Raw genomic sequence first — 25,423 nt, 5'->3', positions numbered from 1 at the left:
GGAGGGGAGGAAATGGTGTGACACTACTTAATAGGTCAGTGTGTTTCCTTTTGGGGTGATGAAAATGTTTTGGAACTAGTTGGGGATAATGATTGCCCAATACTGTGAATGTACTAAATGCAGTGGAATCGAAATTTTAAAATGGTTAGTCTTACATGAATTTCAATTCAATTAAAAAATGCTTTGGTATTATCCTCTCAAAATATGGTCTTATTGTTCTCAGGCTAGTACTAAAAAATCATGCAATACAGCTCTGGTACCTTCCACGCTAAAGCATGTACTTTCTCATTAAATGGGACCACAGAATTTGATTACCCAAATCAGTTAAAAATCTTCAACTGTTTCTTCTCCCTAAATGAAATCTAGGTGTTTCCTTCTAGTACTAGGTTGAGTAAAGTATTAGAACTTTCAAAACATTTAAATATCTTTGAATTATGATTAAAGAATTGGTGTTGGCTATAATTTTTTAGGGTGTTTTTCCCTTTTGTGTTGTCATTTGGATTTTATGGTACGCTAGTAAGGCAGATCTTTAATTTTCATTAACATGTATTTTAGTTTTCCCTCAAACCAGGTTGTAGGGGACCTTTGCCTTTATTCCTATGGTTGGAGAATAGATCTGATAGGAGACCTAATGAATCATAGGCAGATCTTCCTATGATAGTGTTCTTTGGACCCTTTCCCTTGTACTGTTTCTAAGATACACCTCCAGACTGAAACCACCATGCCACATTCTGATATCAGGCCTGCCTTAGTTCTCTCAGAAAAGTCACCACCCAGTGAAATACTTGGAAATTTGAAACTGATTTTGGTATTTGGAATTTTAAAGAACTTCACATTACAGCCAGAAGTGATTTTTTTTGCTAATGTATTATGAACTATAGTGTATGTCTGCAATGGCAACTGTGTAAGAGTTCATTTAACAGGACAGTGTTCTATAATTTTCTTAGTCTTTTGTAATCAATAATATACCATTTTGGAATGTTAATTCCTATAGCAAGAACTTGTGACGGCATAAAATGGGTTCACCATAAAGAGAGGTGCTTTCCATACTTTATTAAATTAAATGTACTAAAAAATCCAAATAGAAATATTTAATCACAAAGATGGCTTTAAGCTAATAAACATTTCTGAATACCACTTTATTCTAACTCATGAATACAAGGTAATTTTAGTATCCTATTTATACAATTTTCTTAGGGTTTCCTACCTTTGGACTCTAATCATAGTAATATATCTGCATAGTGACCAGAGTATACAGCACTTCACAATAAGATTCTACATTATGCTATTCTGAAATGCCGATATAATCTGATCACACACTGAGTCAAATTTAAAGATTCAGAATGTGGAATGTTTGGTAAGTGATTATTTCTTCCAGCCAAGAGTTCAATCTAGTTAGCCATGGTGTTAATACAGAATCTGAAAGAAATCCTCATGGGCATGAGTGAGCATGTCATGCTCCCATTTCTTTTTTCAAAATGTTTCTCAACTTTTTGCTTAGAAACTTTATTTTCTCTAAAGTTATTTTAAGGGTCCTGTCAACCTGTTTGAAAGCAGACCAAAAGCACATTTTAAAAAGAAAAAATATGTATTTTGCAAAAGAATCAGATTCTGGCATTAATATATTCATGTATTTCTAAACTAATGTTAAAGTGCTCTCAAAGATGTTATTTAGGAAGGCACAATTTGATAGCATCTACTTTTTTACAGCTTTTTCTAAAGAAGATCCCAGGAAACTGCCACTTTAATTTTCCCCTTCCAGTGTTTTAAGTACTTTCATGTTCAAAATGAACTCTAAAACTCATTCTCAAACTTACTAGGAGTTGATAGTGAGACAGCTTACTAGGAGTTGACAGTGGATAGTGAGAATATGAAAGGACAGCCTACTCTATCAAAAAAGTTCTTACAGGGACGCCTGGGTAGCTCAGTTGGTTAAGCGGCTGCCTTCGGCTCAGGTCATGATCCCAGCGTCCTGGGATCGAGTCCCACATCGGGCTCCTTGCTTGGCAGGGAACCTGCTTCTCCTTCTCCCTCTGCCTCTGCCTGCCACTCTGTCTGCCTGTGCTTGCTCTCGCTTCTCTCTCTATGACAAATAAATAAATAAAATCTTTAAAAAAAAAAAAAAGTTCTTACAGTATTGGGTTTAGAAATTAGTAACGAATTTGGGACAAAAGCTCTCATGACTGTGGAAAATCAGAATTCTTGAAGTGAATGGGCATTTAATATCTAAGATAAAGAAACTAAGCACAGAAATATGAGATAACATTATAGTTATCCTGAACATTAGAAAGTAACAGCCAAAGCATTATAAATAAGATATGGTAAAAACTGAGAAGAGCTCAGTTACCACTCTAGGCTAGAAACTAATCACTAAACTGCAATTTCTAATTTTAAAAAGTTTGGCTTCATATTTAAAATTTTTATAGTATATAAATTATATATACAATGTTTTCCTATAACTCAGGCTATAATGCTCAAGTCTATAAAAAGAACAGTTTATTTTAGAAATGCTCAAAAGCTTCACTACTCCCTTTTCTATTTTTAAAAACCAACAACTTCAAAAATACTTCCAGCAGGAAAATGCTCAAAGGTTCACCTAAAATGTCAAGCCCATATCAGTAGGCAGTTTCTCATAAGGTAATCTCTTATGCCGCATTCTGTAATACGATATAGTCAAATACCCTACTGATTTATGAACATTTTTCATGGGCAAGAAATTATTGAAGAAAATTGGATCAAGTTGAATATGCTGTTATTCACTTTGAACACTAAATTGTGCTTGCATCCTAAAAGTTCAAATGAGCTGCAGTAAGAATAAGAATATAAATGTCTATTTGTACCACATACTAAAAAGTAAAATCCTAAAAATAACAGGATAATAGCCTATGTTAACTGAAAAACTAAAGATGAGAAGCAATAACAATTGGTGATGGCATAATTTAATCTTCTGTTAAAGCTCTGAAGTTGTATTAAATAGCTAGCCAACCTGAGGTAGAGGGAGACTCTAATGTTACTCCTTCATGTCAGACTTAGGCCTCTCACTTCAACCTGTATGCATTCTTCCCTAATTATACAAACATGATTCAATCTGAAATGTTATGATAGAAAAATTAAAGGATCATTCAAATGGGTTGTTTTTGTTTTTGTTTTTTTACAAAATTCTTAATTCCTAGTTTAAAAAAAAGGTACTTATAAAAATGTACATAATTCAATGTTCTTCCTGGGAGTCATAAATATATTTGTTTTTCCTTCAACAATAGGAAAAAAAGAGAAGTGGAGAAACTGCAAATATTATGAACAGTTGTGTAATGAAGAGTCTGGAACTAACTAGTAGAGTAACAACATTTATCTGACTAGTTTTCCTCTTTGAAGGTTAGACATAAGCTTTGATTCATATTAAATTTCCTACTAACGCAGACAGATTCCATTAAACACAAGTCTATTTCCATTTTAAATCACATACAAGTGCTATGTGATCAGAGGGATGGGAAACACTAGGTAAGGCCTGGTGGGTGGTAACTTCTTCATGACTAGGTAATGGAATCACCTGTTCAACCTCTAGAGCATTTAAGTCAATGAAAATGTAGTCCAGACATCCATGAAAGCCACCAACGTAATTAGTGTAAGCAGGTTCACCACAAGCACTTTTCAATTTGAAGAAATGGGTAAGGGACATGTTGCACCGTTCCTCTTCCCCATTGGAAGCCCAGTCTTCATGATCCTCTGGGATGCTGCCGTTGACAACAAAATGATACATTCCTGTTGATGGGGTACTATTAAAGTCTCCACAAAATATAACCGGTATATCAGGATACAGATCACACGAGACATGTCTAATGTGAGCCAAGGCTACTGCCATTTGAATGAGACGAATGTACCCACCTGTGAATATAAAAAACATTATTATAAGTACTTTCAAATGTTGCCTTTAAGAAGAAAAAAGCCCACAAACTACATACAGTATCTGGGGGACGTTCAAAATACGTGTCTGGAGAAGGGAAACTGGATGAAGGTGGCCCAAAGGTAAAAAACATCTAGTTATGAGGCATGTAAGTACTACAGATGTAATGTACAACATAATGAGCACAGTTAACAATGATATATGGTATATTTAAAAGTTGCTGAAAGAGTAGCTCCTACAAGTTCTCATCACAAGAAAAAAACATTTTTTCAAATCTACATGAGGTGATGGATGTTAATTTACTATGGCAATCATTTTGCAATATATCTAAGTCCCACTTTAGGCCTATATGATGCTATTGACAATTATATCTCAATAAAACTAAAAGAAATAAAGATGTATGTAAAAAGAACAGCTCTACTTAAGTTACCATGTTTACATCACTTGTGAAAACCACTAAAACCTACCTTTTGGATGCCAGTAGAGATGGGTATTAGCAACACATATCCTTTTAGAAGAGTCCTTGGTAGACTGAAGAACAGAAACCTAAAATAAACAAAGGGCCAAGAGTCCAGTTGCCATCAATCTCCTGAACGTTTTTTTTCTTAATCCAAGACTATATGATGAACTGACATTTCATAACCTTCCCTGACTGAAAAGTATGACTGCAAGTATGAAATCTAACTTTGGCTACAAGTTTCAGGATACACATGAACTGGATTCAGAATAACATGTTTTTTAATAATAGTCCATCATATAGGAAGTAAGAAAAGGATATATTTTAGAGAACATTAAAGTTGGTGTTTTTGAGTAAAGGCAGAGTTTGAAGTCAGGCCCACACTTAACTGTTTATAGCTGTGTGACCTGGAGAGAGACACTCTTTTCCCATGTCAGTTTGGTCACCGGTTAGACACTATTGTCCACCTCAAGGGGGACTGTTGTATGGATTCAAGTGAATGAGCTTACAAAGAGGTGCATGAAACACACTGGGTGCTTGAAGAAAAAAAACAAAATCAAAAAACAGAGAGAAAGAGAGACAGCTACTCCAAAATCTTACTATGAACAAAACCAGTTACCTAAAAACTGGACAAATATATAAATAACATGTTTTTAAAAACTAAGGCAGCTTAACATCTGCTCAGTGATGATGTAATATATAAGTAACTGGGTTAAGAATCCTGGCTCCAAACGTATGTGAACTTGGGTAAGTAAACCTGACCATTTCCCCGTTTACAAAATAACATCTGTAAAAATAGCAGGATTACTATGACCAAAATCAAAGTATTAATATTTGTGGAATACTTCATTAAACATGCCACTTATTAAGTACTTTATTTTTTTTTGTTTTGTTTTGAGTTTTTAAATTCCAGTTACTTAACATATACTATAATATTAATTTCAGAACAAAATTTAATGATTAAATTTTAAGTGCTTTAAAATGCGTCAGAACAGTGCTTGGCAAGGAGTAAAATACTAAATACCGTATTTTTGTATTCAGCATGTCTTTCCCATGAGATTGTACGCACTATGAAAGTTCGTTTGTCTTGTTCAGAGGTGCCTGGCACACCAGAGGTGCTCAGTAAGTATTTGCTCAATGAACGAATGTTCCTGTGTTCATGTGTATCCTGAGTGAATGCTATGCTTAACCTTTGTGCTTAAGATACAAGAGCAAATACCTTCAGGAAAATATGAAAAAAATCTTCCAGTGCTCTAAAAATCGAAGAGTATGTAAAGAGAATGGCAGAGGTACTCTACCTGGAGGACAGAAGATCTCTGCAGCACCCTCTCCTGCGCAGACGGGTACAAAACTAACTTCTCCAGCAGTTCTTTGTGAAGTGGGTCGGACTCCAGGGCTTCATGGAAAGAAATGTCATGCTGGCTAAGGAGAGTGAATTTGGCCTTTCGGTAGAAAGTAGCCAGGCCTTCGTGCTGCTTGATTCTAAACACGCCCTCCAGCCCAAAGGCCTCGAGGGCTGGCACCAAGCTGTCTGTAAACACGCTGCGATCAACCTCTTGCAAACAGATGAGATCAGCGTTGTAGCCCGTGAGCTCCTTCTGGATAAGATTCTGGCGGTAGTCGAGTTCCAGGGCGTAAGGGGCACAGTACGGGTAAAGGACGCTCCTCGAAAACTCAGTCTGGGCGTACGTGTCGGCCAGGAGGTTGTAAGAGACGGTGCGGATGAGGGAGTCGTCCGTCACTTTCTTGGTGTAGAGATGCCTGTGGTCAAAGGTGCACGTGCCAGGCCCTGCCTCCACGGGACACACACTTTCCAACTCCCGGCTTGGCCCGAAGCGCTGCCCATTGCCTGGGGTGCAATGAAGTTTCAGTCGGAGCCCGATGTCGGCATTGGACGGCGTGTAGACGCGCTCGTTCACACCGGTCTCCGTCCAACCAGCAGAGGGTGAAGAGGAAGACAATGATGAGGGGCCCCCGCCCTCTGGCTCTGCCGCTCCGGCCTTGGCTTCCTTGTACCAGCGGAAGACAGAGCTGGCGGGATCCCCAAATTCGAGGCTGAGCTTGGGGCAAACTGGGAAACCGGCCATGATGTAGCGTGGCAACTGCAGTTCGGTGAAGGCGGGCGGGTTGCGCTCCACCTTGTACTTGACATCGCCAATCTGCAGCACCGCGCCGTCCTGCCAGGCGTCCACGTTGAGCACGTCCTCAGCCACTGCCTCCTCCCGGTAGTACAGCTTCACCACGGGCTCGGAGGCCGCAGTCGACTCGGGCCCAGGCCCCGCAGAAGCCACGCCACCACTTGCATTTGGCCGGTTCTTCCTGCTCTTCTTGGCAGCGGCCGCCTTAGCATGGCCTTTAAGGGCATTGGTTGCTATCCGGCTGAGAGCCCGACCCAGCGGCTCGCTTTGGTCGCGCTGCATGTTCTTGTGGCTGCCGTCGGCCAGCGCGAACGACAGGCTTAGCTTAGGCTCGGAGGGCACACAGCGCACTACAGCACGCTCCATGGCGCCCGCCGCTTTCTCAGTCGCCGCCTCGGCCCGAGTGTGCCGCTCCACCGCCGTGCGGACCCCACGAAGCGCGGCGCGGGAACCCGGGAGTCTCCACATGAACCTGGTGGCCCAGCGGCCGCCAAGCCTCAGAGGAAGATTGAGAAGCTACAGCAGCCGGCTCCGGAATCCATTCAGTCCCTCAACTTCCGGCCAGAGAGGAGACGACACCAGGTACTTCCGCTCCGCATTTTCGCCAGGTCGGTTCATACGCTTCCTTTTTTCCGTAGCCACGCCTATCTGTAATCCCTCCCAGCTTAATCTTTATCTTCAAATAGAGCCATAAAGAGGGGGAAATAAAGAAACTATGGAGATGCCTGAGGGAAATATTGGACTCCGTGTGTTTATCGAAAGTGCAGTTATAGGGCTGAAGGGAAGGTGCGCCAAGCCGGAAGTCGTTGGGGCGTTGTCATGGGTTCCACTTCCCCTACGGAAACGGGCACTTTTTCTGAATTCTAGCCAGGGCGGGTAGAGCTCGGTCGGGATTGCCAGCCTGGCTTCTGCGGTGGAGAGCGTTGCCAAGTTCCTCTCCACAGCATACTCATTGGTGCTCGCCCTTTCCGAGGTGTGGGTGGGTTCGTTTCAGGCCGGGCCAGCGCAGACGCACGGAGCTGTTTTTGTGGTACTTAGTGACAATTAACGTTATACAAGAATTACGATTTAGGGAGCGAATGCTATGCTAAAAGCCTCATTTATGGTTACGAGGTCCAGAGTGATTAAGTTACCCGCTCAAGGTCACAAAGACATTGCTGAATGAATGGCAGGAGACAGAATAGCCAGTAAGAGAACACGAGAAGTGTAGCCTTCACTGAAAACCAAATGGAGAAAGTATACCAAGAGTGATTTTGTGTTGCAAATAATTAATATTCGGTGATTAACTGGGAATAAAAGACCTTGGAGACTTAAAAGACAAGCTGAGACGTCACTCTAGTCCACAAATGATCTAATTGTATCCACTTTTCCTTATCCTGCAACTAGAATGCTTACGCGTTGGGCTTACAATAAGCCGTATCTTGGGGCGCCTGGGTGGCTCAGTGGGTTAAAGCCTCTGCCTAGGGTCCTGGGATCCAGCGCCGCATTGGGCTCTCTGCCCAGCAGGGAGCCTGCTTCCACCTCTCTCTCTTTCTCTGCCTACTTGTGATCTGTGCCTGTCAAATAAGTAATAAATAAAATAAAAAAAATAAGCCATATCTTACCCTCTGGCTTACCATGAAAATAGGCTTTTGACTGTGTTCTAAAAGAGGATGGGTTTTGCAATTACTTGAAATTTCTATTCCTGTCCTGCCCTCCTCCCACCCCAAATATTTGATAAGGTGAAGGCATACTGATAGTATATATGCAGTTGGAGGCTCCAGTATAGGTATAAAAGTCATTACTTTGTATCAGCTGACTAACATAAGGAAGAAAGAAACTAAGTCTTTGTAGTCTAGTTGATAGTAGCTCATTTAACAAATCAGAGTTTTGAAATGGCATTTTTCTTATCCACAGCATTTTCCTTCATCAGGTAACTTTGCAGAACTCAATCTTAAATCAGCCTTTATAAAGAAAGATAGAAGACCTACTAGGAAAATGTGAGTTTCCTTCAAGCAAACTGATGTAATTTAACAATTAGAAGTTTTAATCCCAGTTTTGAGACAGATGCCTTTTTCGTACTTCTCTCAGTGTGTGTGTGTGTGTGTGTGTGTGTGTGTGTGTGTATATATATATATATAAATTTTTTTAAAGAATAAAACAGACCCATGTGATAGAAAGGTAGTCTTTCCACCACTGACTCCTGTGCAAACACAAACACTTAGGTATTATGAATATTATGAATATTATGTATTATGAACACTTATGTATACATACCTTCCTCCTACTTCTTTACACAAATAGGAATATGGTATACCTGTGGTACAGTATCTTACTCTTTTTGAAAGAGGATTTCAACTACCACCATTTTGACCTCAAACTTTTTAATTAAGTTCTTCCTCCCAGCTTATCTCTTTACACAGGCAAAAGACCCTATAGGTAGTGCATCTTGTGATGGTAATCAAAACTGCCTCCTCAAGCAATAAGGATTGCCCTGAGGCAACAAGGCCTAACTCCCTAGACAGTGATCCATTTGGCCTTTACTGTCCTCCTGCGTGTACCCACTAACCCTCGTCCTACATTTGCCTTATGTAAACCTAGAATGTTGTCAGCACTTTGGAAATAGTCTTTGAGGCCACTAGTGTTGGCCTCAGTGAAATAAATCCCTTTCTTGTTTCACTACCATTCATCACTCTGCCTTTGGAGTTTGGGGTGAGTGGTCGAACCTGCTCTGTTTGAGACTCCCAGAGCCACGGGCTTTTGCATTCCTGTGGACCACCTACATTTTCACTGTCTTTTGTCAGTTCTTTCAAGAGAAAGTGAATGAAAGTGTCACAAGTTCCCATAGAAAATTTGATTTGAACTCTACAGATTTGAAAATAATTCATAATAAATGGTGTTTTTGAAGCTCTATTTTTATGAGGCTAAATTATAGCATAATTATATACATAAAACATAGAAAATTACATAGTTAAGATTTGAAGTCAGAAGAGAACCAACACTATGCTTTCCCTGAAACCAAAAGGGGAAGCAGCTAATAAAAATCATTTATTCTACCATTCTTAGTCCATATCAAGAAACACAAGGTAAATTTCACTAATCAAAGTTTATGGTTGATGGAATTTTCTCTCTCTCTCTCTATATAGCAAATATTAGCATGTGAAGACTAGTTTCTTGTGATTACCTTCATCTTCGTTAATAACATTGGTAGGTAACAACATAGATTACTAATATACCTTTATCTTCTTTTATTAAGGTCGATATGATACTATAATGTTGAAAGATAGCACTCAGAAATTTTGAGTAGTACCTGGTAATAATTCAAGGTAATCTGCTACATATATTCAAATTTGATAATCTGCATTTGCTTTTTATTTAAGGGACTAGTCTCTTTGTTTCTTTAACATTTAAAAAATTTTTCCAGTTTTATTGAGATATTATTTACATATAACATTGTAGTAGTCCCATGTGTACAGCAATAATTATATATGTATAATTATATTATTTATATAATATATATTATATAATATATAATATATTAATTATATTATATATACTAATTATACATATATGTATATATATAATTACCATAAAGGATTAGTTAACATCCATCATTTACATAGTTATATTTTTGTGCCATGATGAGAACTTTTAAGATCTACTCTCTTAGCGGCTCACAGTTGTGTAATTTTTATGGTCACTATATTCACTATGATGTACATATATCCCCAGAACTTCATCTTATAATTGGAAGTTTTTACCTTTTTTGGTAAGCTTTGCCATCTCCACCCATTCCCTTAATTCCCCTGCCCTCCATCCTCCCCCTGCCTCTGGCAACCACCAGTGTCTTCAGTTTTTGTTTTTGTATTTTAGATTCTACATATAACTGAGATCATATAGTATTTGTCTTTGTATGACTTATTTCATTTAGCATAATGCCCTCAATGTCTATCCATGTTGTCACAGATAGCAAGATTTCCTTTCTTATGGCTGAATAATATTCTAGTATCTATAGCTCTGTTTTTCTATATCACATTTTGCTTATCCATTTATCCTTCAAAGGACCTTTACACTTAGGTTGTTTCCATGTCTTGGCTATTGTAAATAATGCTACAGTGAACATAGGGGTGCAGACAGTGATTCTCTTTCCTTTAGATACATACTCAGAAGTGGAATTGCTGGATCGTATGGTAGTTCTGTTTCTAATTTTTTGAGGAATCTTAATACTGTTTTCTGTAGTGGCTGTATCACTACTAGTGGTACAGGTTTACATTCCCACCAATAGTGTTATTTCTTTTAATTTAAAATTTATTGTGATTTATAATGGTTATGTTGTTATATATACTTACACTAGATAGCGCAGTATAAATAATGTATGATATAGCTATATCATTTATTATAAGGTATAATTAATGTTAGTTTAACAGCAATCAAAAATTAGTAGAAGATAAGAAATTCAAATCAAAGATCCTGTGTAAAACCTACCACAATTTAACTCCATAAAGAACTCTTGTGCACATGGATTCATTTCTTTTCCCTGCCCTCCCATTTTTAATTTCGAAAAGAACAATGCATAGTATAAAGCATAGTAAGTTAGTCTCATAAGTTCTTTCAGCATCTTTCACATATAATAAGTAGAAGAAACTCTTTGTATAGTATTATAGAAGCATGTTTTGGTGTTATATTCATAAGGGCTTTTAAATAATCAAGGACTTGTGAAATAAATTCTGCTCTCATAGATAATATTTCTAACTTTTAGATTAAGAAAGAGAGCTTTTAAGGTGGAGTTTTAAGCTGGAAATTATATGTTTAGATACTGTTTTTCTTTCAAAGCAAAAGATTTATTAAAATCCCAGCTGGCTATTTTGTAGAAATTGACAAACTGATCTTAAAATTTGGATGGAAATGCAAAGGAACTAGAAGGTCAAAATCACTACTTTCTATAAAAAAACAAACAAACAAACAAACAAAAAACAAATAATGAGGGGCACCTTGGTGGCTCAGTTGGTTAAGCGTCTGCCTTCAGCTCAGGTCATGATCCTGGAGTCCCAGGATTGAGCCCCGCATTGGGCTCCCTACTCAGCAGATGGTTTGCTTCTCCCTCTGCCCCTTACCCACTCATGTTCTTTTTTTTTTTTTTTTTTTTTTTTAAAGAACTCCACTTCTTTTTTTTTTTTTTAAACATTTTATTTATTTATTTGACACAGAGAGATTACAAGTAGGCAGAGAGGCAGGCAGAGAGAGAGAGGAGGAAGCAGACTCCCTGCTGAGCAGAGAGCCCGATGTGGGACTCGATCCCAGGACCCTGAGATCATGACCTGAGCCGAAGGCAGCGGCTTAACCCACTGAGCCACCCAGGCGCCCACCCACTCATGTTCTTTCTCTCATTCTCTCTGTCTCTCAAATAAATAAATACATAAAAATATTTGAAAAAAAAGTCTCTTATGGCTTGAAAAAAAAAAAGAATGAAATTGGAGGACTGACACTATCCAGTTTTAAAACTGTAACCATTTTTACTAAAGCGGCAGTGATCAAGACTGTGTGGTATTGTATAAAGACAATCATGTAGATCTGTAGAACAGAATTGGGTGTACAGAAATAAACCCTTACATTATGGTTAATTGATTTTCAACAAAGATCCCAAGGCAATTCAGTGGGGAAAGGACAACTTTTTCAAGACGTAATACTGGAACAATTGTATATGCATATATAAAAACGTATACATATACATACACAATTGTATATGTATATAAAAAATTGTGTGTGTGTGCATGTGTGTGTGTGTATAACGATAGACTGGATCTGTACCTCTCACCAAATATAGAAATTTACTGCCAATAGACCATAGATCTAAATGTAAAACCAAAAACTAGAAGAAAACAAAGGAGAAAATCTTCATGACCTTATCTGTCTTTCATAGATAATAGCCTCAAAAGTGTGACCCATAAAAAAAAATCTTAGGTTTGATTTTTTAAAATTTGAAGACTCTTAGAGGTACCTGGGCAGCTCAGTTGGTTAAGCGACTGACTGACTCTTGATTTCAGCTCAGGTCATGATCCCAGAGCCCCACATTGGGCTCCTTGCTCAGCATGGAGTCTGCTGGAGATTTTCTCTCTTCCTCTCTTTCTATCCCTTCCTCCACTCCATCCCCAAATAAATAAATAAATCTTAAAAAAATGAAGACTTTTGCTTTTCAAAAGGCACCATTAAGAAAATGAAAAGGTAAGCCGTGTGCCAAGAGAATGTGTTTGCAAATTATCTGAAAGGACTTGAATCCATAATATAAAGAACTCTTAACAACGGATAAAAAGTTAAATAATCCAATTTGAAAATGGATGAAAGATTTCAATAAGCATTTCATCAAAAAAAGATACGTTAGGGGGATGCCTGGGTGGCTCAGTTGGTTGAGCAGCTGCCTTCAGCTCAGGTCATGATCCCAGCGTCCTGGGATCGAGTCCCACATCAGGCTCCTTGCTCCGCAGGGAGCCTGCTTCTCCCTCTGACTCTGCCTGCCACTCTGTCTGCCTGTGCTCGCTCTCGCTCTCTCTCTCTGACAAATAAATAAATAAAATCTTAAAACAAAACAAAACAAAAACCAAAAAGATACGTTAGTGGATAATGAGCACATGAAAGTGATGAAGGATAGTTGGAAGGCAGGCAGGGACAAGGGGCCCCTGCTCCAAAAGGAAACCACCCTTAAAAGGATTTTACACTATCCTAAAAGGACCCTCCACCCTTTCCTATGCAATAGATGGGTGACAGGCACAGGGAGGGTTAATCAGATTAAAACATCTGGCTAACAAGCCCATTAAAACCCCCTAAACTTAGAAATTCCCAGGGCAACCCTCTCAGGGTTCCTTCTCTCTGGGAGCTTTGTACTACCACTCAATAACCTTTCTTTTACTATCACTCAATAAACCTTTCTTTGCTGCCCACCACTCTATCTGGTCTACTTCTTCATTCCTCAAAGTGGTGTGACTAAGAACTGCAGGCACCAGCAGAGAAAAAATCCTGTAACAAAAAGATGTTCAACATCATTAGTATTTAGGGAAATGCAAATTGAAAACACGATGAGATACCACTATATGCCCTCTAGAATGGCTGTAATAAAAAAGATAGATAATACCACGTTTTGGCAAGGACATGGAGAAGTTGGAACTCTAATACATTGCTGGTAGGAATGTAAAATCTTTCAGCCACTTTGGGAAAGTGTTTGACAGTTTCTTAAAAGGTTAAACATGGACTTACCACTCAACCTAGTAATTCTACTCTAGGTTTCTATTGATGAGAAATGAAAATGTACGTTCATCCTTACATCTGTATGTGAATGTTCATGTCGGGTTGTTCATAATAGCCCCAAACTGGAAGCAATCAAACGTCCCATCAACTGGGGAATGGATAAACCGAATGTGATATATCCATATAATGGAAGACTATTTTTATTTGGCAATAAAAATGAACTTTGTTACATACTACACATGGGTGAATCTCAAACATGTTTTCATTAAGAGGAAGAAGCCAAACACAAAAGACTACAAAATTTTTTATTCTACTTACATGAAACTTCCAGAAATCGCAAACCTGTAGAGGCCAAAAGCCAATCAGTGGTTGCCTGGGGTTGAAGGTGGGAGTGGGAATTCACTGCACATGAACCCAAGTGAACTTTTTGCAGTGACTTAAATGTTTTAGATCTGGATCTTGGTGTAATGGTTGTATAGTTCTCTACATTTACTAAAAAAATTATTAAATTATACACTTCAAAATGGTAAATTTTTATAGTATGTAAATTATACCTACATAAAGCTGTTTTAAAAAGATATACATTGCATTAGGGTTTAATGCGGGAAACAGAACCAGCAGATTATATATGTCCCCTATATTTATCCATGTATATTTATGGATTTCTTACAAGGAATTAGCTTATGCAGTTGTGGTTGGAACTGGTTAAGCAAATCCAAGATCTATAGGGCAGGCTATCAGAAAGGGACAGAAAAGGGAAGATCCAGAGAGGAGAGAGCAGTTATAAACCTAGCTGCTGTTTAGAGTCTGACTCAGCACGGTGCCTAAACATTCTCTTTAAAGGATTTTTACTGATTGAGTCAGCCTCACACTTGTACTTTCCCTAGTTTAACATCAATTTACTAGGGATTTGAATTGCATTTGCAAAATCTCTTCATTGCAGCACCGGATTAGTGTTTGATTGGATAACTGGGAGAGGTTGTGGGTATGATACTGAAGACTTCTGTCTTCCTTTAAGTCCATAGCCTGTAATTCAGCCAAGCAAATGCCAAAAGACCATCACATACTTATATTGGTATTTTACTTCTACAGAAAGATGTCTTACTTTTACAAGCAGTGAGGATATTTAACTTGTTCATGTACTCCCTCAAATGATGTTTCCAGAGGACCTATTGTGTGCCAGACATAGGCGTGTAGACTACTCTAATTAATAGAAAATTCTTTTCATGGTGGCTAGCACTCTGTCGAATATGCTCAAATATTTGTTGAATGACTATGCCATCAAAACACCACCAGGACTTATGCATGCCCCAATTTTATATATACACATGGCATACGTGTAGGCTATCATCCTTTAGATGGAATATCCATTGCACAGCCTCAGATAGCAAAGTTTCACATTTCTATCTCCATGCATACTCGAAAAATTTACACCCCTTAACCTTTTTTTTGCCAAGGATTTCTTGAAGGAAAGTTCCTGTATAAACAAATACCAGCTACAGAAACAACATAAATTATATTGCTGAAGTCACTATGGAAACATCTGAAGACTTCATCCACCTCTGAGTGCATTTACATAAATCTATTTTTCAACACATCCAAATTTCCAGTCTTGCAGGTTGCCCCAACTTGAAGATCCTGATTCCCTGGGTGCCTTCTAAGGGAAGGCAGGTTAAACAAACAATGAATCTTGAAACACTACATCAAAAACTAATGACGTACCATATGGCGACTAATCTAACATAAAAAAAAAAAAAAATTAGAACCTCCCAGCCAAGCCCTAGAATGGTTACAAATAAATGGGGATTGTTTTAAGCCAAAAAAAGCATATATGTATCTCATTCTTCAACCCTCCATTCATAATGAATTAATAAACTGAGTAATGAGTTACTGTGACAGGTAATCCTAATCTGTCGCAGCTCAACAACTGCCTCTCCAGGCAACTTCTACCCGGTCTCTGCAGTGGCGACCAGAGACGGTTTCCATGGCGACAACTTTGTTTGTACACGGCGGTCAGACCGCCCAGTTCTTCGGAGGCGGTGGGGTTCCTGAGGTTTCCTCCACCCCTGGATTCCCCTCTTCGTTTCGCCAGATGAGAAGCTAACTGAAACTTTCCCTCTCGTCTGCGCAGCTGGGGAGTAGTGAAAAGCAATCTAGGTATTTCCTTGCCTTTAGTTTTCTCTTACCCTTTTCCCAGGGCTGGAGATCTCTAACTGGGTGCCAGCCGAAATACTCTCTTTTTCAGGGCTGGAATCTCCAAAATCTGCGGGCATCCGCGGGAAATGTAGTTGGTATCACAGTTATTGTTCAACATTTACATGACATTTTAGATTTTCTATGCAAAAAGTATGCCTTGTTTTGCTTGATCATTGTATTGCTTCCTAGGATGGTAGCAAGACTAAGATACAATACAGGTGTTTAAAGATAATAATGATGTCAAACATCTGCTTTTTTGGGAGAGTGATTATACCCGAACAGCTGGATTTTGTTGTTCAGGTGGTGATGGTTTGCATTGTAGGGAAAAATTTGAACCCAGAATTCTAGAACCACAGGGGCATTTAGAGAGCATCTAATCCAGTTCCTTAATTTCATCCATGGGAAAACTGAAACCCAAACTGGGAAGTGACTGGTTTTATTCATAGCAAGTGGGATGTAGAGCTTTAACAGGAACCCCTACCCATTTACCTCAGCCGTCATTCTTTAGACTAATACGGTACTTGGGAGGAAGATTGCAAAAGGTTGGGAAGTTTTGGAATTGATAAGCTAAGATATGTTATGAGCTTATTGAAGCTAGCATTTACAATAATGGCTTTATGGGCATTTTTCTCCTTAGAGTATAAAGCATTCTAATCTTTACGAGGCCAAGATGTCAGATCCGAACAAAGCTGCAATCACAGCAGAAAAGGAGGCTCTGAACTTGAAGTTACCTCCTATTGTGCGCCCCCCTGAAGACATAGGTGTTGACACACCAGCGCAAAGTAAATTGCTGAATTACAGAAGATCTAAGGAGCAGCAGAAGACGATTAATCAGTTAGTGTAAGTAGCATATTGGTAAATAATTCTTTTCTGGAGTTCAAGTGAAACGATTGGTGTTCATGTTCTCATAAAACAACTTTTTTTTTTTTTTTTAAAGATTTTATTTATTTATTTGACAGAGAGAGAGGCAGGCAGAGAGAGAGAGAGAGAGGGAAGCAGGCTCCCTGCTGAGCAGAGAGCCCGATATGGGACTCGATCCCAGGACCCTGAGATCATGACCTGAGCCGAAGGCAGCGGCTTAACCCGCTGAGCCACCCAGGCGCCCAAACAACTTTTTTTTTTAAGATTTTATTTATTTATTTGACAGATAGAGATCACAAGTAGACAGAGAAGCAGGAGGAAACAGGCTCCCTGCTGAGCAGAGAGCCCGATGTGGGGCTCAATCCCAGGACTCTGGGATCACGACCTGAGCCAAAGGCAGAATCTTTAACCCACTGAGCCACCCAGGCGCCCCGCATAAGACAGCTTTAACCATGTAGGTTGTTCATGGGCAAAATATCAAGTTCAATTAGAGGAACAAAAAGTAATCACAATAGTAAGTGTTATATGTCACTGTATATATATATATATATATATATATATATATATATATATATATATGTTAAAGTCACTTAATGTATAGATATATGTCACTATATCTATAGTTAATATAGGGCTTATGCTAATCACTGCTTACTCTCAGCGTTGTTATTAGCACTTCATCTGTACTTCTCACAACTACCCTACATGGTGGGTACTATTCTTATCTTATTCTTTACAAATGTAGGTCTACTCAATGTTTTAGTAGGCTTAGAGACTAAAGAAGGGGTTGCCCTAAGAGTTACATATTGTTCTTACTCCAAAACCTTTCATCATCTCACATTGTTATGTTGAACTACTTACAGTTCTATGAGTGTATTATGTTTTTCACAGTTTAGTGAAAAATAGATTTCACAATTGCTCCCTGCAATTCCCCTCACTGGAAAGTATTTGTCTGCCTGAATATTTATACTAGTTCTTCAAGGCTGAGTTTATGGATTACCTCCTCTGGAAAGCCTTCTCCTAATCCCTTTTGTACAGCTTTAACTTTTTCTACATATTCTCTTGCATCCATTTATTTAGCAATATTACCTACCAACTGTTACACAGACATTGTGCTTGTTACTGGGGAGACCAAAGAGATGACAACAGAAAGGATTGTGTGTATATTCTAGTGGGAGGAGACAGACAGTAAACATATAAAAACAAACAGAAAGGGTATGTTAACCTTTTAAGTAGTGATGGATACCTTGAGATGTAAGATTGTGGGATAGAGAGTGATAGGGAAGGTGTCCATAGGAACATCACAGGAAAGTCCTGTGGAGATGATATTTAAGTAGAGATCTGAAGAGTGAGGAGCTGGGATGTGTGGATGGCTTAGATGGTTAAGTGTTTGCCTTTGACTCAGGTCATGATCCCTGAACCCTGGGATTGAGCAGGGCATTGGGTTCCCTGCTCAGTGGAGAGCCTGCTTTTCCTTCTCCCTCTGCCGCTCCCCCTGCTTGTGCTCTCTCTCTCTCTCTCTCTCAAATAAATAAATAAAATTTTATGAACTGAGGATTGCTGAAGCAGAGGGGGATGTGAAGGAAAGGGTGGCTGGGTGATGGACATTGGGGAGGGTATACATAGTGGGGAGCACTGTGTATTGTTTAAGACTGATGAATCATAGACCTGTACTCCTGAAACACATAGTACATTATATGGTTTTTTAAAAAAAAGATTTTATTTATTTATTTATTGTCAGAGAGAGAGAGAGAGAGTGTGTGTGTGTGTGTGTGTGTGTGCGCGCGCCAGTAGGCAGAGTGGCAGGCAGAGTAGCAGGCAGAGGGGTAGAGAGAAGCAGGCTCCCTGCCCAGCAAGGAGCCCGATGCAGGACATGATCCCAGGACTCTGGGATTATGACCTGAGCCTAAGGCAGCGGCTTAACTAACTGAGCCACCCAAGCGTCCCAGTACATTATATGTTAATAAAAAAAATCTTAAAAAAATAAAGTGTTAGAAGCTTTTCATTAAAAAAAGTTTCTTTTCTTTTCTTTCTTTCTTTTTTTTTTGAGAGAGAAAAATAAGAGAGAGAGAGAGAGCATGAGAAGGAGGAGGGTCAGAGGGAGAAGCAGACTCCCTGCTGAGCAAGGAGCCTGGTGCAGGACTTGATCATGGGACTCCAAGATCATGATGGGAGCTGAAGGCAGTCACTTAACCAACTGAGCTACCTAGGCCCCCGAAACTTTTCATTAAATAAACTGGAGAATATCACTCTAGCAAAGGGGGGATAGTAAGTGTTGAAAGCCCTGGAATATGAATGCTTTCATGTGTTCTGGGCGTTGACAAAAGCCAGTGTCTCTAGAGTATCAGGAACCTGGGAAAGAGTCGTGGTATCAGGTGAAGGTGGAGAGAAGGGTGGGGACAGGGCGTGAAAGGCTTTGTAAGCCATGATAATGAATTCAGATTCCACTTTAAGAACAATGGGAGCCATTGAAATATTTTAAACTGGGATGTGACATGAAATTCAATTTACATTTAAAAATATCAGTCTGGGTATTAAGCATAGACTGAGGTGGAAGGGAAGAGGGCAGTAGTAGAGGGAAACAAGGAGCCCAGGTAGGATGCTCTTGTAATAACATAGATGAAAGCTTTCCATGGTTCGGATAAGGCTGGAGACGGTGGAAGAGGAGAGAAACAGATTTACAGGGGATAAGTCTGGATCCAGAATTAGTAAGACTTGGTGTTGGATTGGTTTTGGTAACAAGGTAGATAGTAGTGTATATATTTATAGAGAATCAGAAGTCCAGGAGATTGGGGAGGTAATTTTTGAAGTTGAGATGCTTCTGTGACATGTAAGGGGGAATATGTTAAGTAGGCAGCAGCTGCATAGATAGATAGGTAGATAGATAAATAGATATCTATAGATCTATCTACCTATCTATCCAGCTGCTGCCTACTTAACATATTCCCTATCTATATATCTATATATATTTCTAAGCTTAAGATACAAATTTGGGAGTTAGCAGAATGTAGATGATTGTTAAGGCTATGAGGAATTGTTCAGATCATCTAGAGAAAGTAAAAATTAAGAGGAGAAGGCAGCCATGGACTAAGCCTTTAGGAATTACAACATTTATTTTTTTTAAGATTTTATTTATTTGAGAGAGATAGAGAGGGGGAGCAGAGGGGAAGGGACAAGCCAACTTCACAATGAATGTGGAGCCCAATGAAGGGCTTGATCCCACGACCCCGAGATCATGACCTGAGCCGAAATCAAGAGTCAGATGTCTAACTGACTGAGCCACTCAGGTGCCTCAGGAATTAGAATATTTAGATGTTGGGTACAGAAGGGTCAAGCAGCAAATAGATAAAGGAAGTGTGACTTCCTCAGCAACACAGTGTATAGTGTCTTCGTTGCCATTCTTTTCTATTTCTATTTCTATTTCTATTTTACGACATACTTAAACACAGAGATCTCAACATAAAGCCCAGTATCTGGCATGTTATTGCTGATTAACTGAATGAGTGAATAAAGGAATTTTTAACCTGACTCCTGTGCTTTTTACAGATGTATAAATAGTACTCTCTCATTTGGATGCTTAATAACAGTGTCTCAAAGTTGCCTGAGGCATAGTGCTATATTAATACTGAGATTAGAATTGCCATGTGTTTATTTAGGATAAATGCATTTGCAATGAAAGGTTTTTATTTTTTTGGAAGGCTGTGGATTTTGTGATTTTCCGTCATTTGCTACCTCTACCTAGTAGACAATAGGAGCATAGATTTCCTGGTTTCAAGTTGGGGTGAAGTCTGTTGATAGAGAGTTTCAGGACTAAGGTAGGATATAAGGTGTCCTGGGAGTAACTGGGCCCCTCCTGTGACCAGTGCCTGGGAACACTTGGCTAAGAAAAATAAAAAATCATTTTGTAGCTTTCCAGAGTCCCAGGAATGAGTCACTTCTTCCTTGGCCATTATCTCCCTCTTGATTCAGACCAGCTTTTCTCTCCTTCACTGTGTGGTCTCTCACATAGTTCCTTTGAAATTACCCAGTTTGTGTTCATTTATTTGTTTCTGGCTGTCAACCCACAAAGCAAAAACGGAGAATGAAAAGGCTCACTTTTATATTCTTCCTAGCTCTTTTTATTTATAGCTAGTAGGAGAAAACCTGCCCCAGGAAATTGCTGCTATCTCAAAGGGTGGCTTTTGTATATAAGGAGCTCAAGGAGGTCAAGCATATTTTTGTTGGGATAATTACAGTGCAAGCCAACTAGTGCCAACTAGTGTACAGAAGTATAAAGCAAATTCCTTGAAAGTATGGTTCGTGGAGAGCTAGGCTATTCAGGAAAATATTGATAGATGAAAGGAAGTCTGGCTGAAGCCTTAATGATTCACAAAGTAAAGAGGAAGGGGGATATTCCAGCCACATTTCCTACTTCTTATGAAAAAGCCTTTGGAATTTTAGTTTAGCCAGGCTCAGTAAAAGTTAACATGGAAATGAGGCTACTCAAGAAAGCTAATTCAGGAGTGCCTGGCTGGCTAAGTCACTAGAGTCTGGGACACTTGATCTTGGGATCAAGAGTTGAAGCTCCACATTGCAGTCTTAGGCTGCTAAGATAAATGTAAAATGTCTAGAATGGGCGATAGAAAATACTCACTCTGCACTGGTCAAACAACGTCTGAAATTCTGGAGTCACACTTTAAGAGGGATGTTGATAAACCAAATTAGCAAGAAAGAGAGAGAAATTTTGATGAACCATCTCATTTGAAAGAGGCTGATTGCTTATTGGGTAAGAGTATAGATTGGCATCAAAGAGGCCTGAGTTTGTATCCCATATCTGCAGCTTATGAGCCATGCCTGAATTTGGCAAGTGAAATAACTTTACTTATCTTCATCTTCCTATCAGTAAGACGGAGATAAGAATCATGCTTTTCTCTTTGGATTTTTTTGTGAGAGTTAAATGAGATCCATGCATGTAAAGATCTTAAGCCAATGCCTAAAACATAATGAGCTCATCACCAGTGGTTACTTTTATTGACAGGAATAGTTTAAAGAACTGGGCATGGAGGACAAGGGGAGATGGAGAGGAGAATGGAGTTGAGGGAAATTGGAAGGGGAGGTGAACCATGAGAGACTATAGACTCTGAAAAACAATCTGAGTGTTTTGAAGGGGCAGGGGGTAGGAGGTTGGGGGAACCAGGTGGTGGGTATTAGAGAGGGCACGGATTGCATGGAGCACTGGGTGTGGTGAAAAACAATGAATACTGTTATGCTGAAAAAAGAAATAAAATAAAATTCTCTTATAATTCTTGTAAAAAAAAAGAACTGGATAGGTATCATTAAGTTTCAGAAGGGTAACAGAAAAAGAATAGGACTTTTTGTGTATAGCTCTGGAGAACAAAAGTTACAAGGGTATAACTTGCATAAAAATTTGTTTCTAAGAACATAAGCTAGCTGACAATAAATTGGGCTACCTTAGAAAGTAATGAATGCTGTTCCCCTCACTCATCTCAGGGTACAACTTAATATTTTTGAGAGTATTAAAAAATATTAGAATTAGATAAATGAGATTTTTTCCAATTCCACAATTCTGATCATTCCGTAGGTATTTATTGACCTTGATGGACACTATCTAAATATTGTGGATAGAACAGTGAGCAAAACAGACATGGCTCTTGTCTCTCTCGAACTTACCAGCCCATGCTTTTATGGTTTTGGTGTCCGTCTTTTCCTTGAAATTCCTTTTGGTTCTCCTCCTGCCTCTCTGATCACATCTCCTTTGCCCCCTTCAATTGCATTTTTTTCTTATTTCTGTCATGTTTGACATCCTCCAGTCTTTTTTCTCAGGTCTCTTTTCTTTTTCCTTGTATACTCTATTGCTTTGGCCATCTGCCCCAGTATATATACCTTTACAAACTGGTAGATTTGTCTTCCTAAAAATGTTTACATGCTCAAAAACTCTCAGCAAGAGTTGTCTATTGGATTAAAAAAAAAACCCTATTTGAGGCCCTTAGTTGGATATTCCAGTTCATTTCTCCAAACTAATCTCGATTTGGTCCTATAACCTCTGGGCATATTGAACAACTCCCTACTACTCCCTGTTTTTTCCTTTGATCATTCCCTTGCCTTTCTATTCCTCAGTAGAGTCATGTCTGTTGAAATCCATCTACCCAGGGAAACTACATCTCCGCCTGAAATCTCCTCTCTTGTTAAAGTTCATTGCAAATGCAAGCTTGTTCATGTAGCCTTTATAGACATCTCCAGTTGGAAGTGAACTTGTCCCCTCCTCTGAACCGTCAGGGCCCCATGCCTTTCATATGGTACCTGTTTTTATCCCCTCACCCTTTCAGTTTATCATTTCCTTGAGATTGTTGCTATTATATTTTAATGAAACCTAATAGTGTCTTGTACAATATGAGCATTCAGTATGATATAACTTTATTTTATAGATGATAAATTCCTGTGTTCAAACTTTTTCAAAAAGATTTTATTTATTTGAGAAAGAGCGAGAACTCAAGCAGGGGGAGGGGTAGAGGGAGAGACATCCCAGGATGGGATCCAGGGTCAGGACCCTGGGATCATGACCTGAGCCAAAGGCAGATGCTTGACTGACTGAGCTACCCAGGCGACCGTCTTTTCAAACTATTTATCAAGTACATATTAAGGGCCTGGGTGCTGTTCTGGGCATTAGAGACAAGGTGAGGAACAAAAGAGTCTACGACATGCAATATGTCAAATGGTGGGTAAGTTCTATGAAGCAAAGTTAAGTGGAGGATAAAGAGGTTGGATAGTGATTGAAGTGCTACTTAAAAAAAAGGGGTAAGGTGAGGCTTCTCTAACAGGGTGGCTTTTGAACATGGTCAATACATATGAGGTTCTTGTAAGCATCAGGGTTAACTTAAAATTTGTCTGTTTGAATTGGAAAAAAATTGATTTTTATTTTTAGTCTCATTTTTTTATAGTACACATGAATAATTTGAAAAGTAAGGTCTCGTTGATAATAGTATTGGGATTTGGTTTTTTCCCTTTTTTCTTTTGTTTTTAAAATTTTGGAGTTTCTAAAGGGATTTATTTCTTATAAAAATTCAGTAAGATAAAGAACTCTTGTATTTAAAAAATTTTTTAAAAATTAGTATATAATGTATTATTTGCCCCAGGGGTACAGGTCATGAATTGTCAGGCTTACACATTTCACAGCACTCACCATATCACATACCCTCCCCAATGTCGGTAACCCAGCCACCCTATCCCTACTCCCCACCCCCCAGCAACCCTCAGTTTGTTTTGTGAGATTAAGAGTCTCTTATGATTTTTCTCTCTCTCAATCCCATCTTGTTTCATTTTTCCCTTCCCTACCCCCACAACCCCTGCTCTGCCTTTCAAATTCCTCATATCAGAGAGATCATATGATAATTTTCTCTGATTGACTTATTTTGCTCAGCATAATACCCTCTAGTTCCATCCACATTGTTGCAAATGGCAAGATTTCATTTCCTTTGATGGCTGCATAGTATTTCATTGTATATACATACACCACATCTTCTTTATCCATTCATCTGTTGATGGACATCTAGGTTCTTTCCATAGTTTGGCTGTTTTGGACATTATTGCTATAAATATTCAGGTGCACATGGCCCTTGGGATCACTATGCTTGTATCTTTAGGGTAAACACCCAGTTGCACGATTCCTGGGTCGTAAGGTAGCTCTGTTTCCAACTTTTTGTTTTCCAGAGTGGCTGCACCAGCTTGCATTCCCACCAACAGTGTAGGAGGGTGCCCCTTTCTCTGCATCCTTGCCAACATCTGTCATTTCCTGACTTGTTAATTTTAGCCATCTTGACTGGCGTGAGGTGGTGTCTTATTATGGTTTTGATTCCCTGATGCTGAGTGATGATGTGAATACTTCTTCATGTGTCTGTTGGCCCTCTGGACGTCTTCTTCGCAGAAATGTCTGTTCATGTCTTCAGCCCATTTTCTTCTTCTTTTTTTTTTAAGATTTTCTTTTTTTTCCTCTTCCAAAATATTTTTTTAAATTTATTTTCAGCATAACAGTATTCATTGTTTTTGTACCACACCCAGTGCTCCATGCAATCCATGCCCTCTATAACACCCACCACCTGGTACCGCGACCTCCCACCCCCGCCCCTTCAAAACCCTCAGATTGTTTTTCAGAGTCCATAGTCTCTCATGGTTCACCTCCCCTTCCAATTTCCCCCAACTCCCTCCTCCTCTCTATCTCCCCATGTCCTCCATGCTATTTGTTATGCTCCACAAATAAGTGAAACCATATGATAATTGACTCTCTCTGCTTGACTTATTTCACTCAGCATAATCTCTTCCAGTCCCATCCATGTTGCTACAAAAGTTGGGTATTCATCCTTTCTGATAGAGGCATAATACCTCATAGTGTATATGGACCACATCTTCCTTATCCATTCGTCCGTTGAAGGGCATTTTGGTTCTTTCCACAGTTTGGCGACCGGGGCCATTGCTGCTATAAACATTGGGGTACAGATGGCCCTTCTTTTCACTACATCTGTCTCTTCTTGATTGGGTTATTTGTTCTTTGGGTGTTGTGTTTGGTAAGTTCTTTATAGATTTTGGACACTACGCCCTTATCTGATAAGACATTTGTGAATATCTTCTCTCATTCTGTCAGTTGTCTTTTGGTTTTGA

General features: G+C 39.1%; 2 protein-coding genes across 9 annotated transcripts in view; one reads left to right on the top strand and one right to left on the bottom strand.

Moving 5' to 3' along the window:
* Positions 1-2,919: 2,919 nt before the first annotated feature.
* PDE12 (phosphodiesterase 12) lies at positions 2,920-6,986 on the bottom strand. Its single transcript, XM_032323081.1, has 3 exons — positions 5,657-6,986; positions 4,369-4,447; positions 2,920-3,882 (listed from the first exon to the last, which is right to left on the bottom strand). Exons 1-3 carry the CDS (start codon positions 6,962-6,964, stop codon positions 3,440-3,442), a joined length of 1,830 nt encoding a protein of 609 aa, XP_032178972.1. The 5' UTR covers positions 6,965-6,986; the 3' UTR covers positions 2,920-3,439.
* Positions 6,987-7,041: 55 nt separating this feature from the next.
* Positions 7,042-25,423, top strand: part of DNAH12 (dynein axonemal heavy chain 12) — a 230,699-nt gene continuing 212,317 nt past the window's right edge. Inside the window, exons 1-4 of one of the 8 annotated variants that reach the window (XM_032323073.1) lie at positions 7,308-7,526; positions 8,393-8,475; positions 9,732-9,801; positions 16,548-16,750. In XM_032323073.1, the coding sequence (XP_032178964.1) occupies positions 16,581-16,750 (170 nt within the window). In that variant the 5' untranslated portion in view covers positions 7,308-7,526; positions 8,393-8,475; positions 9,732-9,801; positions 16,548-16,580. Of the gene's footprint in view, positions 7,105-7,296; positions 7,527-8,392; positions 8,476-9,621; positions 9,683-9,731; positions 9,802-15,729; positions 15,872-16,547; positions 16,751-25,423 lie in introns of those variants that run through there. The other 7 variants (XM_032323070.1, XM_032323080.1, XM_032323079.1 and 4 more) reach the window with 7 other exon arrangements.

Source organism: Mustela erminea, chromosome 1, assembly GCF_009829155.1.
Source record: "Mustela erminea isolate mMusErm1 chromosome 1, mMusErm1.Pri, whole genome shotgun sequence".
NCBI classification, from domain to species: domain Eukaryota; kingdom Metazoa; phylum Chordata; class Mammalia; order Carnivora; family Mustelidae; genus Mustela; species Mustela erminea.
Note: the sequence above shows the minus strand (reverse complement) of the source record. Positions and strands in the feature narration are given on the sequence as shown.

Excerpts from the sequence above, each read along its gene's own strand:
- PDE12 (XM_032323081.1), bottom strand. The coding sequence starts at position 6,964 with ATGTGGAGACTCCCGGGTTCCCGCGCCGCGCTTCGTGGGGTCCGCACG. Across the intron at positions 4,448-5,656 it reads AGAGATCTTCTGTCCTCCAG|GTTTCTGTTCTTCAGTCTAC; the intron begins GTAGAGTACCTC and ends TGTTTATTTTAG. Across the intron at positions 3,883-4,368 it reads TCTCTACTGGCATCCAAAAG|GTGGGTACATTCGTCTCATT; the intron begins GTAGGTTTTAGT and ends TTATATTCACAG.